The 15,972-nt window shown below is 37.6% G+C and overlaps 1 protein-coding gene across 1 annotated transcript in view; it reads left to right on the top strand.

Annotated features, from left to right (window-relative positions):
- TTN (titin) overlaps positions 1-15,972 on the top strand; it is a gene marked incomplete at its 5' end in the record, with an annotated part of 110,854 nt that overhangs the window by 23,400 nt on the left and 71,482 nt on the right. The window contains 34 exons of the mRNA XM_009696706.1: positions 112-378; positions 470-748; positions 855-1,263; positions 1,367-1,491; positions 1,587-1,853; positions 2,472-2,741; positions 2,965-3,267; positions 3,389-3,691; positions 4,051-4,238; positions 4,326-4,440; positions 5,002-5,286; positions 5,580-5,731; positions 5,869-6,016; positions 6,131-6,308; positions 6,402-6,523; positions 6,622-6,909; positions 7,003-7,299; positions 7,409-7,595; positions 8,181-8,296; positions 8,388-8,687; positions 8,931-9,230; positions 9,323-9,428; positions 10,520-10,716; positions 10,821-11,126; positions 11,225-11,503; positions 12,015-12,314; positions 12,426-12,728; positions 12,826-13,200; positions 13,299-13,601; positions 14,075-14,374; positions 14,463-14,759; positions 14,859-15,143; positions 15,235-15,528; positions 15,958-15,972. The exon at positions 15,958-15,972 is cut by the window's right edge and continues 270 nt beyond it. Coding sequence (XP_009695008.1) covers positions 112-378; positions 470-748; positions 855-1,263; positions 1,367-1,491; positions 1,587-1,853; positions 2,472-2,741; positions 2,965-3,267; positions 3,389-3,691; positions 4,051-4,238; positions 4,326-4,440; positions 5,002-5,286; positions 5,580-5,731; positions 5,869-6,016; positions 6,131-6,308; positions 6,402-6,523; positions 6,622-6,909; positions 7,003-7,299; positions 7,409-7,595; positions 8,181-8,296; positions 8,388-8,687; positions 8,931-9,230; positions 9,323-9,428; positions 10,520-10,716; positions 10,821-11,126; positions 11,225-11,503; positions 12,015-12,314; positions 12,426-12,728; positions 12,826-13,200; positions 13,299-13,601; positions 14,075-14,374; positions 14,463-14,759; positions 14,859-15,143; positions 15,235-15,528; positions 15,958-15,972 — 8,259 coding nt within the window. The remainder of the gene's footprint in view (positions 1-111; positions 379-469; positions 749-854; positions 1,264-1,366; positions 1,492-1,586; positions 1,854-2,471; positions 2,742-2,964; positions 3,268-3,388; positions 3,692-4,050; positions 4,239-4,325; positions 4,441-5,001; positions 5,287-5,579; positions 5,732-5,868; positions 6,017-6,130; positions 6,309-6,401; positions 6,524-6,621; positions 6,910-7,002; positions 7,300-7,408; positions 7,596-8,180; positions 8,297-8,387; positions 8,688-8,930; positions 9,231-9,322; positions 9,429-10,519; positions 10,717-10,820; positions 11,127-11,224; positions 11,504-12,014; positions 12,315-12,425; positions 12,729-12,825; positions 13,201-13,298; positions 13,602-14,074; positions 14,375-14,462; positions 14,760-14,858; positions 15,144-15,234; positions 15,529-15,957) is intronic.

Raw genomic sequence — 15,972 nt, 5'->3', positions numbered from 1 at the left:
GGGGGGGGGGGGGGATCAAAAAATCAGTAAGAACACACAACTTGGTTTATTCTCTTCATAAGTAAAAAATAAAATAAAATCATATATATCTACAAAAATGTTTTCTTTCAGAACTTGCAGCAGAATTTCTTACCAGACCACAAAATCTTGAGGTGCTTGAAGGAGACAAAGCTGAATTTGTCTGTTCAGTATCCAAAGAGGCAATTACAGTACAGTGGCTGAGGGGTGACACAGTCCTGGAGCCTGGTGATAAGTACAGCATCATTTCAGATGGCAAAAAGAGGACACTTGTAGTTAAAGACTCTATTCTAGGAGATGCAGGAAAGTACACTGTCATGGTTGGTGAAGCTAAAGCTACAGCGCGCTTAACAGTGATTGGTAAGCTTCAATTTAATAATGTGCAGGCACATATTTTGTTGCATTCCTTATACTACATGATGTTCTATTTCTTCTATTTTCTCAATTTCAGAAAAACTCAGGATTATAACTCCCCTTAAGGACCAAGAAGCTAATGAGGGTCAAGAAATTATCTTCAACTGTGAAGTCAATAAAGAAGGTGCCAAAGAGAAATGGTACAAAAATGATGAGGCAATATTTGATAGTGCAAAATACATTATTGTCCAGAAGAATTTAGTTTACACCCTCAGAATCAGAGATGCACAGTTGAAAGATCAAGCTACCTATAGCATATCACTGTCAAACCAGAGAGGTGAACATGTCAAAAGTTCTGCTGCCTTAACAGTATTAGGTAAATAACTTGCACTGTATTAAAATTATTTCATCATCTTACATTCAATTTCACATCAGGATCATGAGAATGTAAATTAATGAGTTCGGCTTTTTGGTCTTAACAGAGGAGGATCTCAGAATTGTTGAGCCCCTTGAAGACATTGAGACCATGGAAAAGAAAACTGTCACATTCTGGTGCAAAGTCAATCGCCTTAATGCAACCCTCAAATGGACAAAGAATGGTGAAGAGATCAAATTCAACAAGCGCATTTTGTACAAAATTGATAAGTACAAACACTCACTTATCATTAAAGACTGTGGGTTTATAGATGAGGGTGAATACACTGTTACTGCTGGACAAGACAAATCAGCTGCAGAACTTCTCATCACAGAAGCACCAGCAGACTTCATTGAACATCTTCGGGACCAGACTGTCACTGAATTTGATGATGCTGTCTTTACATGCCAGCTTTCCAAAGAGAAAGCCAGTGTAAGATGGTACAGAAATGGGAGAGAAATCAAAGAAGGCAAAAAGTATGTACCTCTTATTATGCTTGTTAATATGCTAAACGTGCTTGGTTTACTTTATTGCTTTGTCTGAAAACTAAAATACTGCTTACATTTCTCCCCCATAAAGATACCAGTTTGAAAAGGATGGAAATCTGCACAGATTAATCATAAAAGACTGTAGACTAGATGATGAGTGTGAATATTCCTGTGGAGTGGATGACAGGAAATCTAGGGCAAGACTTTTTGTTGAAGGTATGTGTAAAATTGAATAGGATTTATTTCTTCCTTATTCAGTAATAATAGAAACAATACAGAAATAATACCAAATGAATTAACATTTATTTCAGAAATCCCTGTTGAGATCATCCGACCACCACAAGATATTTATGAAGCTCCTGGTGCAGATGTCATCTTCATGGCTGAGTTAAACAAAGATGGTGTGGAGGTCAAGTGGTTGAGAAACAACATGATTATCGTCCAAGGTGACAAACATCAGATGATGAGTGAAGGAAAGGTCCACAGGCTGCAAGTGTGCGAGATAAAGCCCCGTGACCAAGGGGAATACAGATTTATTGCCAAAGATAAGGAAGCTAGAGCTAAACTTGAATTAGCTGGTAAGTTACTTGCTTTGTGTTTCTTTTACAGAATCTTAGATTAGTGAATTAACTATTCAACTAAATTTATTTTTGTTCTTTCAAAGGGTTGAATTAAAATGAATACACAATCAGGCCGAGACAAGCACAAGTCTGTTAAACTGTACAAATTATAACTCAGGCAACAAACATTTTTTGTCATACCACGCTGATCCAACTGTTGAGGAAAATGTAGGTCACTTTTCAGTGTCTGTACCAAAGCATGAATTGAGCTTAAAAGAGACAGAATCTTTTCATTAGGTCACTGCAGATCTAAAACATGAACATTATTTGGCCAACTCATTTCAGTCATATAAGACATTTAATTCCTAATTCATCTTATTTTACAGGATCAGACCAATAAAATACATTAAATTAATGCTCAAAAAGCAACTCTCTCTTCCCTGATTTTATAGGACACAGTACATATCAGCCAGCCTGAGTTTATTTCTCTGGAGCAATCCAATGAGTATATGAAGGATTTGCTCAGAATTCACACAACTGCTTTTACTTTTCTATGTTAGCTTCTTTGCCAACTACACAAATATATAATTTTTTATTTATATGTAAGTACTTACTTGTCACATTGATCTTCTTTAGCTGCACCTAGAATCAAGACTGGTGATCAAAACCTTGTGGTTGATGTTGGAAAGCCTTTAACTATGACTGTTCCATATGATGCCTATCCAAGAGCAGAGGCTGAGTGGTTGAAAGGGGAGGAAAGTCTGCCTACAGCAACTGTTGATACAACGACTGACTGCACTACCTTCAAAATTTATGAAGCAAAGAAATCAGATAAGGGAAGGTACAAAGTCATACTTCGAAACAAACATGGCCAGGCAGAAGCATTCATCAATGTAAATGTCATTGGTAAGTACTCCTATTGTTAAAACCTTGCTTACATTTCATAGAATCACAGAATGGTTTGGTTGGAAGAAGCTTTAAAGATCATCTCATTACAACTCCTCTGCCGTGGGCAGGGACACCTTCCACTAGACCAGGCTGCTCAAAGCCTCATCCAACCTGGCCTTTATTTAAGCCAGGAAAAAAAAATAAAATGAAATGCCCTAAAATATTGTCATATCTTTGTTAGATGTTCCAGGTCCAGTTAGAAACTTGGAAGTCACTGAAACTTATGATGGTGAAGTTGGCCTCGCCTGGCAAGAACCAGAAAGTGATGGTGGAAGTAAAATAATAGGCTATGTCATTGAAAGACGTGATGTCAAGCGTAAGACCTGGATTATGGTCACTGATCGTGCTGAAAATTGTGAATACACTGTTACTGGACTTCAAAAAGGAGGAGTTGAGTACCTTTTCCGTGTTAGTGCACGGAACAGAGTGGGCACTGGTGAACCAGTGGAAACAGAGAGACCTGTGGAAGCCAAGAGCAAATTTGGTGAGCAGAAGTTATCAAAACTCAGTGTTTGATGACAGTAGAAGAAAATCAGTACAAACCTTAACAATAGGTAAAAAACACTTACCTTGTTTTTTCTTTTTCTCCCTAAAATAAAATGTAGATGTTCCTGGTCCTCCTCAAAATGTAGATGTTACAGATGTGAACAGGTTTGGAGCTACACTTACCTGGGAACCACCTGAGTATGATGGAGGATCTCCAATTACTGGCTATGTTATTGAACTGCGTAACAGAGCTTCCATCAAGTGGGAGCCAACTATGACCACTGGAGCTGATGAACTGTCAGCTGTCCTGACTGATGTTGTGGAAAATGAAGAATATTTCTTCAGAGTAAGAGCTCAAAACATGGTTGGAGTTGGCAAACCAAGTCCTGCTACGCGTGCAGTAAAAATTACAGACCCAATCAGTAAGTATGCAAGTACTGATTGTGATTGCATTATAAGACAGGGACATTTTGGTTGTTTATATATTATGTGTGTAGGAAAGCTCAATTGAGAAACACGTGTGCTGCAAATGCCATGTACAGTTAGATTTGTCCTACTTTTGTCCTTCAAACATAGCAGGAGTACCTTACTACAATTTGGTTCAGTAAGAACTCCAAATATTTTTACTCTGAAATTAGGATCCAACATCAATTTAAAAAGCTACTTTAGAAAAAGCTATGCAAAGGCTTTAAAAAGAGTACTTTAAGATATAGGCAGCTGATAAGCAGAACTCTATTCCTTTATCAGTTGCGAAAATGTAATTCTCTCAAATTATTTTCAGAGAGACCAAGTCCTCCCATTAACCTTGATCATTCACACCAGACTAAGTCATCAGTGCAGCTCACATGGGAACCTCCTCTCAAAGATGGAGGAAGTCCAGTCTTAGGCTATATTGTTGAAAGGCAAGAAGAAGGAACAGACAAGTGGATTCGTTGTAACCCAAAACTAGTACCTGCTCTTACTTTTAAGGTAAGATGTTCCGTTCATCAGCAAAGTACTCAAAATGTGTAGATCATCTTTAATATGAGTTACTAAATGATTATTTGTGCTTTTTAGGTAACTGGATTGAAACCAGGATCCAGTTATTACTACAGAGTGTCAGCAGAAAATGCAGCTGGTGTGTCTGACCCAGCAGAGGCTATTGGGCCATTAACTGCAGATGATACTTTTGGTAAGCCATATGCTGTTTATTAAAGATAATTAATCAGATAAGACACACAATTAAAGTGCATCTCGTGGGTAGTTTCTGTGTTTTTCACCAGATAACTGATGCCAACTAGTAGAAAAAGCCTTAGACCTTTGAGATTCTGAGCTATTTCTCCTCCGTTATGAATTCTGCAGATAACTAGCTATACTATTAGGTAGAGACCTATTAGGTTGCCTGAAGAGCAAGGCATGACCTTTTGTCTCCTGACCTAGCTTAGTGGAAGGTGGGAGGTAACAGAAGGAGAGAAAGGCAGAGAAGACCCAAAAAAATTGAAAAAATACAAGGTTTTTATATTAAAGGGAAAATTAGATCTCCTACTTGATAATGTTAAGCTGCCCTGTCATCTCACATATTTCTAAAATATGTTTAACCAGGAGAGGCAGGGAGTGATAAACCACTGCTAGACCTAGACAACTCCATCCTGCAGGCTGATAGAGTCAGAATCAGCTTCTCAATACAGCTACCATTAGCCATATTCAGAACATCTGAAAATATTTCACCGAATCCATTTTCCACTTTTTCCAGTTGGACCTACAATGGACCTAAGTGCATTTAAAGATGGGCTGGAAGTTATTGTTCCAGAGCCAATCAAGATCCGTGTTCCTATCACTGGCTACCCTGTGCCAACTGCCACATGGTCTTTTGGTGAACAAGTCTTAGAAGAGGGTGATCGTGTAACAATGAAGACCACTGCCTCCTTTGCAGAACTTGTAATTACTCCAAGTCAACGTCCAGACAAGGGAATTTATTCCTTAACATTAGAAAACCCTGTGTCATCTGTTTCAGGAGAAATTAATGTTAATGTCATTGGTAAGCAGACATGTATATATTCCAGCTATAACGTTCCATATTTGTCTTGCTAAAAATCTAATTAGGTTAATAATGTGAAATCACACAACTTTCAGTAAAACGAGCATTTTAAAATATACCTAAAAACTAGAAATCCATCCTCAAAAAAAACTCTTTTCTGATTTCCAATATCCAACTTTTCTGTTTAAAGAAGAATCACTAAGAAGAGTAAGTCTTCTGGCAGATAAATTACATAGAGACCATCTGTCAAACTCTGATTACAAAATAATTAATGCAATTTCTGTGATTTTTAGCTCGTCCAAGTGCACCAAGAGAACTTAAAGTTTTAGACATAATCAAGAACACAGTACAGCTGTCATGGGAACCTCCAGAAGATGATGGTGGAAGTCCAGTTACTGGCTATATAATTGAAAAACGTGAAGTAAGCCGGAAAACATGGAACAAAGTAAGTTCATTCTTTCTGATTTCAATTTCTAATTGCTACATTGTTTCCACATGTGCTACTGAATTTTGTGTCTTATTTTGGTAATTGCTCTTTGGAAATAAATTTTAGAAACACATTGGAGCCTTCTTTCTCTTTAGGTTATGGATCATATTGTTGACCAAGAGTTCACTGTACCTGACCTCATCCAAGGAAAAGAATATTTATTTAGAGTTTCTGCATGCAATAAATGTGGCCCAGGAGAACCTGCATATATTGATGAACCTGTAAATATGTCAGCACCAGCAAGTGAGTGAATTGTTTTTGTTTCTGAAATCCTGCTGATTTTCTTCAAATAAGACGTAAAAAAATGTCTTCCTTAGACTGGTTTCTAAGACCCCATATGTTTTTCATTTTTAATAGCGGTGCCTGATCCACCAGAGAATGTTAAATGGAGAAATCCAACATCAAAAGGAATCTTCCTAACATGGGAGCCTCCCAAATACGATGGTGGTGCCCGCATTAAGGGTTATCTGGTGGAAAAATCCCAACGTGGCACAGACAAGTGGGAGACATGCGGGGAGCCTGTTGTTGAAACAAAGTAAGTAAATTAACATCAGAAGGTATATCCTTTCAACTAACTGTGCCATCCTCACCACTTTAAATATCTGGATTTTTTTTTTTTAACAAACAGAATGGAAGTAACAAAACTCAAGGAAGGAGAGTGGTATGCATATCGTGTTAAGGCTTTGAACAGAATAGGAGCTAGCAAGCCAAGTAGGCCAACAGATGATATTCAGGCCATTGATGCAAAAGGTATTTACTTCAATCACTGAATTACAATAGATGCTTTATTTTTACCAGTGTCTGAAATACTGTTTCTATAACAATGTTTTTGTTCTCTCCTAAATCAGAGGCTCCAGAAATTTTCTTAGATGTGAAGCTTCTTGCTGGACTTACTGTGAAAGCTGGAACTAAAATTGAGTTGCCAGCTAAAGTAACTGGAAAGCCTGAGCCCCAGATTACTTGGACCAAGGCTGACAAAATTTTGAGACCTGATGACAGAATCACCATTGAAACCAAACCTGGTCATTCTACAGTCACTATTACAGATAGCAAGAGGAGCGACAGTGGAACCTATATTATAGAAGCTGTAAATTCCAGTGGACGTGCTACTGCTGTTGTTGAAGTTAATGTTCTTGGTAAGCATGAATTTTATGTTGTTTCTAAAAATCATTAGTAATGTACTGAAGTATGCAAGCAGAAGATTAACATTCACATCTTGTCCTGTACAGATAAACCTGGTCCACCAGCTGCATTTGATGTATCAGAAATCACAAATGAATCCTGCCTTCTGACATGGAATCCTCCACGAGATGATGGGGGTTCTAAAGTTACCAACTATGTTCTTGAGAAAAGAGCTACAGACAGTGAAATATGGCACAAGTTGTCATCAACTATTAAGGATACAAAATTCAGAGCTACCAATTTAACTCCTCATAAAGAATATGTGTTCCGAGTCAGTGCTGAGAACATGTATGGTATTGGGGAGCCAGCACAGTGTAACCCCATCATTGCAAAATATTCATTTGGTTAGTTAATTAAATTAATGTTAGATTTTTACAATATTTTAACAGGTGAAAAAAAACATATATGTGATGATTTTGGGTTTTGTTTTTTTAAATTTGTTAATTTATACAGATCCACCAGGCCCTCCAACAGGTCTCAAACCTACAGAGATCACTAAAGACTCAGTCACCTTAACATGGAATGAACCAGATGAAGATGGTGGCAGCCCCATAACTGGTTACTGGGTTGAAAGATATGATCCTGAGCAGGACAAATGGAAAAAATGCAATAAAATGCCAGTGAAAGATACAACATTCAAGTAAGACTGTAGTCAGTTTAGTCTGAAGTATGTCACAGAGACATAAAGATGTAACAGTAGCCTTTCAAACAAGTTTTACGTTGTTCTTACTCTTTTTTTTCCTTGCTTCTGTGAGTTTAGATCCAACATCTGGTGACATGCTTTTTTTCATAATTAGTTTTAAAGAAGAATGTCTTTACAAAAGAGTGAATCATCTCTTCTTTTTTTTTTTTAAAATGTTATCCTTAATAATTTCTGTGCTATGTGCTTGTTCATAAGACCTTCTAAAATAGCAGACGTAGGCATTTCAAGTATCAATTTGCCAAAACTGTTCGGTTTTTTTCTCCTGATACTTGTATTAACTAATAACCATGCAACATGTAAAAATGCAAGATGGCTCTCAAAACATAGGTTTCTCTGTCATGGTGCACCATTTTACTGTTGACAATATACCTATTTTAAATATTCACCATTTCATAAAACATCATTAGCATTAATTTGTGTATTTTCAGATTTTCCAAGTAAACTGTAGTGTGAAGAGTAGAGAGAATAGTATTTTAGGCACGGTGTAGATTTGGGTTAATAATACTTGATTTTTGTTTTCAGAGTTAAAGGTCTTACAAATAAGAAGAAATATAAGTTCCGTGTCTTGGCAGAGAATCTTGCAGGACCTGGAAAACCAAGCAAGGAAACAGAGCCAATCTTAGTGAAAGACCCAATTGGTATAATAAACACATTTTTGATGGTTTAATTTAATAACAAAAGAAAATTCTTTGTTTTCCATCATGTAATTAATATTGCACTCCTGTCTAGATCCACCGTGGCCTCCTGGAAAGCCAACTGTGAAAGATGTTGGCAAGACATCATTGTTCCTGAACTGGACAAAGCCAGAACATGATGGAGGGGCAAAGATCGAATCTTACGTCATTGAACTACTAAAGACTGGAACAGACGAGTGGGTGAGAGTGGCTGAAGGAGTTCCCACAACTGAACACTTCCTCAAAGGGCTTATGGAGAAACAAGAATACTCATTCCGTGTAAGAGCTGTGAACAAGGCCGGTGAGAGTGAGCCGAGTGAACCCAGTGATCCTGTGCTGTGCAAGGAGAGGCTCTGTGAGTATTGTTTCAGAACATGCTGCTACTGCAAATACACTGTCTCTGTCTTTAGAAAAGCCCCATGTCTGCCTGTCTCTGCAGGTACCAAGTGAAGCCTTGGAAGGCTTATGAAATATTAGAATTTGCCCTGCTCCAGCTAAGAAAACACAAAGTTTTAATATTTTTGGTGTATTCCATGTCTTCCAAGATCTTTGATGGGAAATACACTAACCTGTTTTACCTTCTTTTTCTATTTTACAGATCCTCCTTCACCACCTCGGTGGCTTGAAGTTATTAATATTACTAAAAACACAGCAGATCTTAAATGGACAGTACCAGAAAAAGATGGGGGTTCCCCAATTACCAACTACATTGTTGAAAAGAGAGATGTAAGGAGAAAAGGCTGGCAGACAGTTGATACGACAGTGAAAGATACCAAGTACACAGTGAGCCCACTGACTGAAGGCTCATTGTATGTGTTCCGTGTGGCTGCTGAAAATGCCATTGGACAGAGTGACTATTGTGAAGTTGAAGATTCAGTGCTTGCTAAAGATACTTTCAGTAAGTTTCAGATTTGCTCACTGAGTGATCAGTAGAAACAGCTCATGTATAATGGATTCCTGTTCTTCTAATGCATTTTTTTTTTTCTTTAGCAACCCCTGGGCCTCCATATGCTCTTACAATAGTTGAAGTGACAAAAGGTCATGTTGATTTGAAATGGGAACCACCTAAGAATGATGGTGGCAGACCAATTCAAAGGTAAGGTCATTTTAAATTTGTGTAGTGTTTCCTGTAGATGAAGATCTTTTCATGAATGAAGACATTTCTCTCAAAATATTTAAATTTTAGATGGACACATTTTATATGGAAAAGAGGTGGATGGATGTAAAAGAGAAGCCATGTGGTCAAAACAATTAAGGGTTTATTTTGAAATGTGGAAATTATGCAAATATAAATAAGCTAATGTGCATGAACAATGAATGTGTGTCAACATCATCAAGACAGCATCTAAACAAATCAAATTAAATTGAACTGTATATAAAATATACAAAATTTAATGCAACCATAGTCTCCAGTTCCTCCAGAGCTGTAGTCACTTAGACCCATCTACTGAGTAATACTGTTACATTTTCTTTCTGTCTTAGTTTCTCATTCAAACTGTATACACTCAGCTAAAAGGAAGCCTCATCTCTTCTGTTCATTCTCTTCTTTATTACACTTTTGAAACAGACTATTTTACTCCTTTGCATTGCTTCTAACTTATCCTTTTCTTTCATTTCTAAAATATCTGTCCTCTGAAATTCACCTTGAGTACCAGTTAGAATTTTCCTCTTTATATTTTCACTCTTCCTCTCCTTCTCAATCACAGTAAGCATATCTTAAACAAACTGACAACTACAGAGATCTGCTTGAAGCTACATAAGTCACTTATTTTACATTACTTTCCCATAGCCTATCATAGGCAGAATTTTGACAGCTCAGTTACTCACAGATAATATCCATAAATATTCTGAGTGGACTAACAACTGGGATCCAGACTAGCAAAGATACAAGTATAGCTTGGAGATTGTTTTACCTCTGCAGCTCTCTGAAACCTGAGAACACAGCAGAAGTTCAGGAATTGGCTGCCAGAACTGATTCTGTCATTACTGACAACCCCATTGTGTCCAAGACCTACCAGGACTAAGTTGCTGATGTGTGAAGTAAAGTTCATTGAATCTGTCACCCATGACGCTCTATAGATTTCATTGGCCAAACTATTCTAATCTCTCTTTATCTATTTTATTGAGCAAGAAGTCTGAAGTGTTCATATTTCAAGTGCCTGATAATATTTTCCCCAATTTATTCAGATATGTTATTGAAAAGAAAGAAAAACTAGCCACTCGCTGGGTAAAAGCTGGCAAGACAGCAGGACCAGATTGCAATTTCAGAGTAACTGACGTCATCGAAGGTATAGATGTACAGTTCCAGGTTCGTGCAGAAAATGAAGCTGGCTGTGGTCATCCCAGTGAACCAACCGACCTCATTCATATTGAAGATCCAACACGTAAGTAGTAATATAATATACAGTGTATGGAATATGGAAGCGATGTACTGTGTAGAACAGATAGTCTGGGAGAAAAATAACACAATTCTTTTCCATTTCTGCAGGTCCTCCTTCACCTCCTCAGGATTTACATGTCACAGATGCAGGTCGAAAGCACATTTGCATTGCATGGAAACCACCTGAGAAAAATGGTGGAAGCCCTATTATTGGGTATAATGTTGAGATGTGCGAAGCAGGAACAGAAAAATGGATGCGAATCAATTCTCGTCCAATAAAAGATCTAAAATGTAAAGTGGAGGAAGGTGTTGTTCCAGACAAGGAATATGTGCTGAGAGTCAGAGCTGTCAATGCTGTTGGAGCTAGTGAGCCATCAGACATCTCAGAAAAAGTTGTTGCCAAGGACCCAGACTGTAAGAATAGATTCCTTTTTTCTTGTTTCAGATCTGCATAAACTGAAAAAAGAATGGTGTTTGGCAACTTTCTAGTAATATTATACTTACTTTTACAGGTAATCCAACCATTGATCTAAAAACTCGCGACATTGTTGTTGTTAAAGGGCAGAAATTAAGTATCCCTATACCCTTCAGAGCTGTTCCATCCCCAACAATAACATGGCACAAAGATGGCAAAGAGTTGAAAGCTGGTGACAGAACAACATTGAAGAGTGACTACACCTCTGCATTGCTCGAAGTCATAGACAGTGTTCATGCTGATGCTGGTGTTTATACTATCACATTGGAGAACAAGCTGGCATCAACAACTGGCTCAGTCAACGTCAAAGTCATAGGTAACTAGGCTTCTTCCATTCTGAGAAATACACTTATCCTCACTTAAGCCCTGCAGCTAACAGAAGAAAGGACTAGAAAAATCTCTTTTCTACCATGTGGATGAATCACTTCAACTCAGACACATGTAGATTGCCATAAATGCATTAATGTTACAAAATCCCACCAAAAAAAACAAACAAACAAACAAACAAAAAAAACAACAACAACAACAAAAAAAAAAAAAACACCAAAAAAACCCCCACACTTTACCCCAAGTTGGTCTAACTAGTCAGTGGCTGCTCAAAACCTAATTATTATGAATAGTCATTATATAAATATAAAGAAACCTATAAGAATTCTAAGTATTTTTTATCTTTAGGAACATAAATTCAAACATATACTATGTAGCCAACATTTGTGGTCTTGATCTGCTTTCTGCAAAGCAAGGAAATGCAACATAATTTCATATTTGTAGAAATACAGTTTCCCATCTATTTAGTTAACTAATTTTACTCTTCTTATTTAAAACAGGTCCACCCGGACAGTGTAAAGACATTAAGGCAAGCGAAGTAACTAAGAATTCTTGCAAAGTATCCTGGGAACCTCCAGACTTTGATGGTGGTACTCCTATTCTACATTATGTTCTGGAACGCAGAGAAGCTGGTCGCAGAACATATATCCCAGTCATGTCTGGTGAAAATAAGCTTTCATGGCAAGTCAAAGATCTTATCCCAAACAGTGAATATTACTTCCGTGTTAAAGCTGTCAATAAGATTGGAGGAGGTGAATACCTTGAACTAAGAAACCCAATCATTGCAGAAGACCCAAAACGTAAGGGTTTTTTACTACTAAATAATCTAGCAAATTGAATTTTAACTAAAATCTTCATACTTACTTTGCTCACATGATCCCTCTTTTGCTACTTTTGCTACTTTTCCACAGAGCCTCCAGATCCTCCTGTTGACCTTGAGGTCCATAACCCAACATCAAAATCAGTAACACTTACGTGGAAACCACCCCTGTTTGATGGTGGAAGCAAGATTATGGGCTATATAATAGAAAAGCTCGCTAAGGGCAAGGAGAGGTGGGAGAGATGCAATGACTACCTGGTACCTCTATTAACTTATCCAGTGAAAGGTCTTGAGGAAGGAAAGGAATATCAGTTTCGTGTTCGTGCTGAGAATGCTGCTGGCATCAGTGAGCCTTCTCGGATTACTCCTTTTGTGAAGGCTGTGGATCCTATTGGTATGAATTGCTCATTTGATTGTTTGTAGTAATTGCCGTATATCCTCAAACATACTGGAAGATTTTACTCTCCATTTATCATTCTATGTTATTACAGAGGCTCCAAAAGTCTTCCTTGCTGCAAACCTCCAATCTGGCCTTGAGGTGAAGAGAGGTGATGAGATCATACTTGAGGCACATATTTCAGGGTCACCTTATCCGTCTATCACTTGGCTGAGGAATGGTGAAGTTGTCAGACCAGAGGAAATCAAAAAGAGAGTAACAACATATACAAGGAAGAAGAAGGGTGAAGCTGAAGAAGAGAAACCTTTCCAGCTTTCGCTGCCAGAACGTATGAGCATTGACAACCATAAAGAAGGAGAGTCTGTACTATCAGTTCGTGACTCCATCAGAGCTGACCATGGCACATTTACAATTAAAGTGGAAAATGATCATGGTGTTGCAAAAGCCTCATGTGAAGTCAATGTGTTAGGTATGCAATGAATGTCCTCAAAAACACCTAGTTGTTTAAAATATTGGGTAAGAAGTGCACAAGATGAGTACTCATCATTTTTCTTGCTTTACTAACAGACACACCTGGGCCTCCAGTCAACTTTGTATTTGAAGATGTGAGGAAAAATTCTGTCAATTGCAAGTGGGAGCCTCCCCTTGATGATGGTGGAAGTGAAATCCTAAACTATATACTGGAAAAGAAAGACAATACAAAAGCTGAAATGGGCTGGGTCACTGTCACTTCAACACTCAGGCATTGCAAATTCCATGTGACAAAACTGATTGAAGGAAAAGAATATCTCTTCCGTGTATTTGCTGAAAATAAAGTTGGACCAGGGCCACCATGTGTTTCAAAACCAATAACAGCAAAAGATCCTTTCTGTAAGTTCTAATTTTGAAATACAACCTTTTCAGAAAACCAGTGTAAAACTACACACTCTTACAACACTCCACTTCATCTACGTGAATGTTTCCCAGAAGAAATTTGAGCAATGTAATTATTATTTATTGCACATTTTAAACCATTGAAATAAAGGAAAATATTGAAAACATTCTAATTTCAGTAGTAGAGAAATAAGACTGACAATCAATGTCATAAAAGTTTACACTTAAAACCCTTAACATCTGAGTAGTGACATTCTCTGTGTTCAGTAGACTAATATTCTTACTGAAAGAGAGAAACACTGCAAATTTGATTACTGATTGCAGTTAAGAATCAAAGTTTCTAGGAAAGAGAATAGAATAACTATGAATGACTTAGAATTAATAATTTCTGATATCTTAGTTCTCTCTTAGCTTTGAGGAAGCTCTGAAGAAGACAGCAATGATGACAAAATTACAATTCTTTTTTGCAGCTCCACCAGACCCACCTAATAAGCCTGATGTGCAAGATGTTACAAGCAACAGTATGTTGGTTAAATGGAATGAACCAAAAGACAATGGCAGCCCAATCATAGGATATTGGATTGAAAAACGTGAAATTAATAGTACTCATTGGGCTCGGGTCAACACAAACCTTGTGAATGCTTTGGAAATAAAAGTTGAAGGATTGTTGGAAGGTTTAACCTACATCTTTAGAGTATGTGCTGAAAATGCAGCTGGCCCTGGTAAATTTAGTCCACCATCAGATCCAAAAACTGCGCAGGACCCAATAAGTAAGTAGCTTAGCAGAAACTAATAGCAGACAGGTGACAGAATAGGATTCATAGCCTTTAACTTTGATTTACACCTATTTATTTATAGTGCCACCTGGTCCACCGACTCCGAGGGTTGTTGATACAAGCTCAACTTCCATTGAGTTAGAATGGGAACCTCCTGCCTATAATGGTGGTGGAGATATCACTGGTTACCATGTATACAAACAACTGGTGGGAGTAAAAGAGTGGTCACGTTGCACAGAGAAACCCATTAAGGTTCGACAGTATACCGTTAAAGAAGTCAGAGAAGGTGCAGACTATAAACTCCGTGTTACTGCACTTAATGCAGCTGGTGAAGGACCACCTGGTGAAACTGAACCCACAACAGTTGCAGAACCTAAAGGTATTGCAATTGTATTATTTTCAAAAAATGTCCAGCTGCTTAAAAGGTGATTTTGAATCTCTCCCTTGAACTAATGAACTGTTTCTCTCTCTTCTGCAGAGCCTCCCACTGTTGAGCTGGATGTTTCTGTCAAAGCAGGCATTCAGATCATGGCTGGGCAAACTATTAAAATTCCTGCTACTGTGACAGGACGTCCTACTCCCACCATTTCATGGGTTGTGGAGGAGGGTGAATTAGACAAAGATCGAGTTGTTATTGAAAATGTTGGCACAAAATCCGAGTTAACCATTAAGAATGCATTGAGAAAAGACCATGGAAGATATGTAATTACTGCTACCAATAGCAGTGGTTCCAAATCTGCAGGAACCAGAGTAGAAGTATTTGGTAAGAAAAATATTTTCTGAAACCAACTGAGCATTTCTTTTGATGAGATAATCTTTGGGCTTTATCCTACTTGTTTGATTTTGTTTTTCAGATGTTCCTGGGCCAGTCCTTGACCTAAAGCCAGTGGTCACAAACAGAAAGATGTGTTTGCTTAACTGGTCTGATCCTGAAGATGATGGTGGCAGTGATATCATAGGCTTCATTGTTGAACGGAAGGATGCCAAAATGCATACATGGAGACTAGCTGTAGACACAGAGAGATCTAAATGTGATATTACAGGTCTAGTTGAAGGACAGGAATATAAATTCCGTGTTAGTGCCAAGAACAAGTTTGGTACTGGTCCACCTGTTGAAATAGGACCCATTCTTGCAGTTGATCCATTAGGTAAGATGACTAATTTTGTGAGGGTTTTAAAATAATTTTTAATTATAGATTAATAAATCAGTTATTGTTGTGTGGATTGCTTTCTATACAGAAAGTGTATTTACTTTTTTTACTACCTGGATAAGACATCTGCCTTAGATTAATTACTTCAGTTAGATCTAACCAAACCGTTCTATGATTCTATGCTCTCTGAATCAGTTCTGTAAAACTACTATGGTTCTTTATGTAACAAAATGCTGATGTCTACTGAGACACTACTTGTTACCTTTTTATCCACATACATGAGAAACTTTATCCTACCTATAACCGTGCTCAGATACTTTGCATACAAAAGCTATGGCTTTAAAAAGCCAGAGCTACTATATTCATATAATTAAAAATTCTATTATTTTAAATTTTTTTTTCATTATGATTTATCTGTGTTAATAGGTCCTCCAACAGCAC

The sequence above is a fragment of the Cariama cristata genome, unplaced genomic scaffold, assembly GCF_000690535.1.
Source record: "Cariama cristata isolate BGI_N322 unplaced genomic scaffold, ASM69053v1 scaffold29373, whole genome shotgun sequence".
NCBI classification, from domain to species: domain Eukaryota; kingdom Metazoa; phylum Chordata; class Aves; order Cariamiformes; family Cariamidae; genus Cariama; species Cariama cristata.
This window is presented reverse-complemented; position numbering and strand designations above follow the sequence as displayed.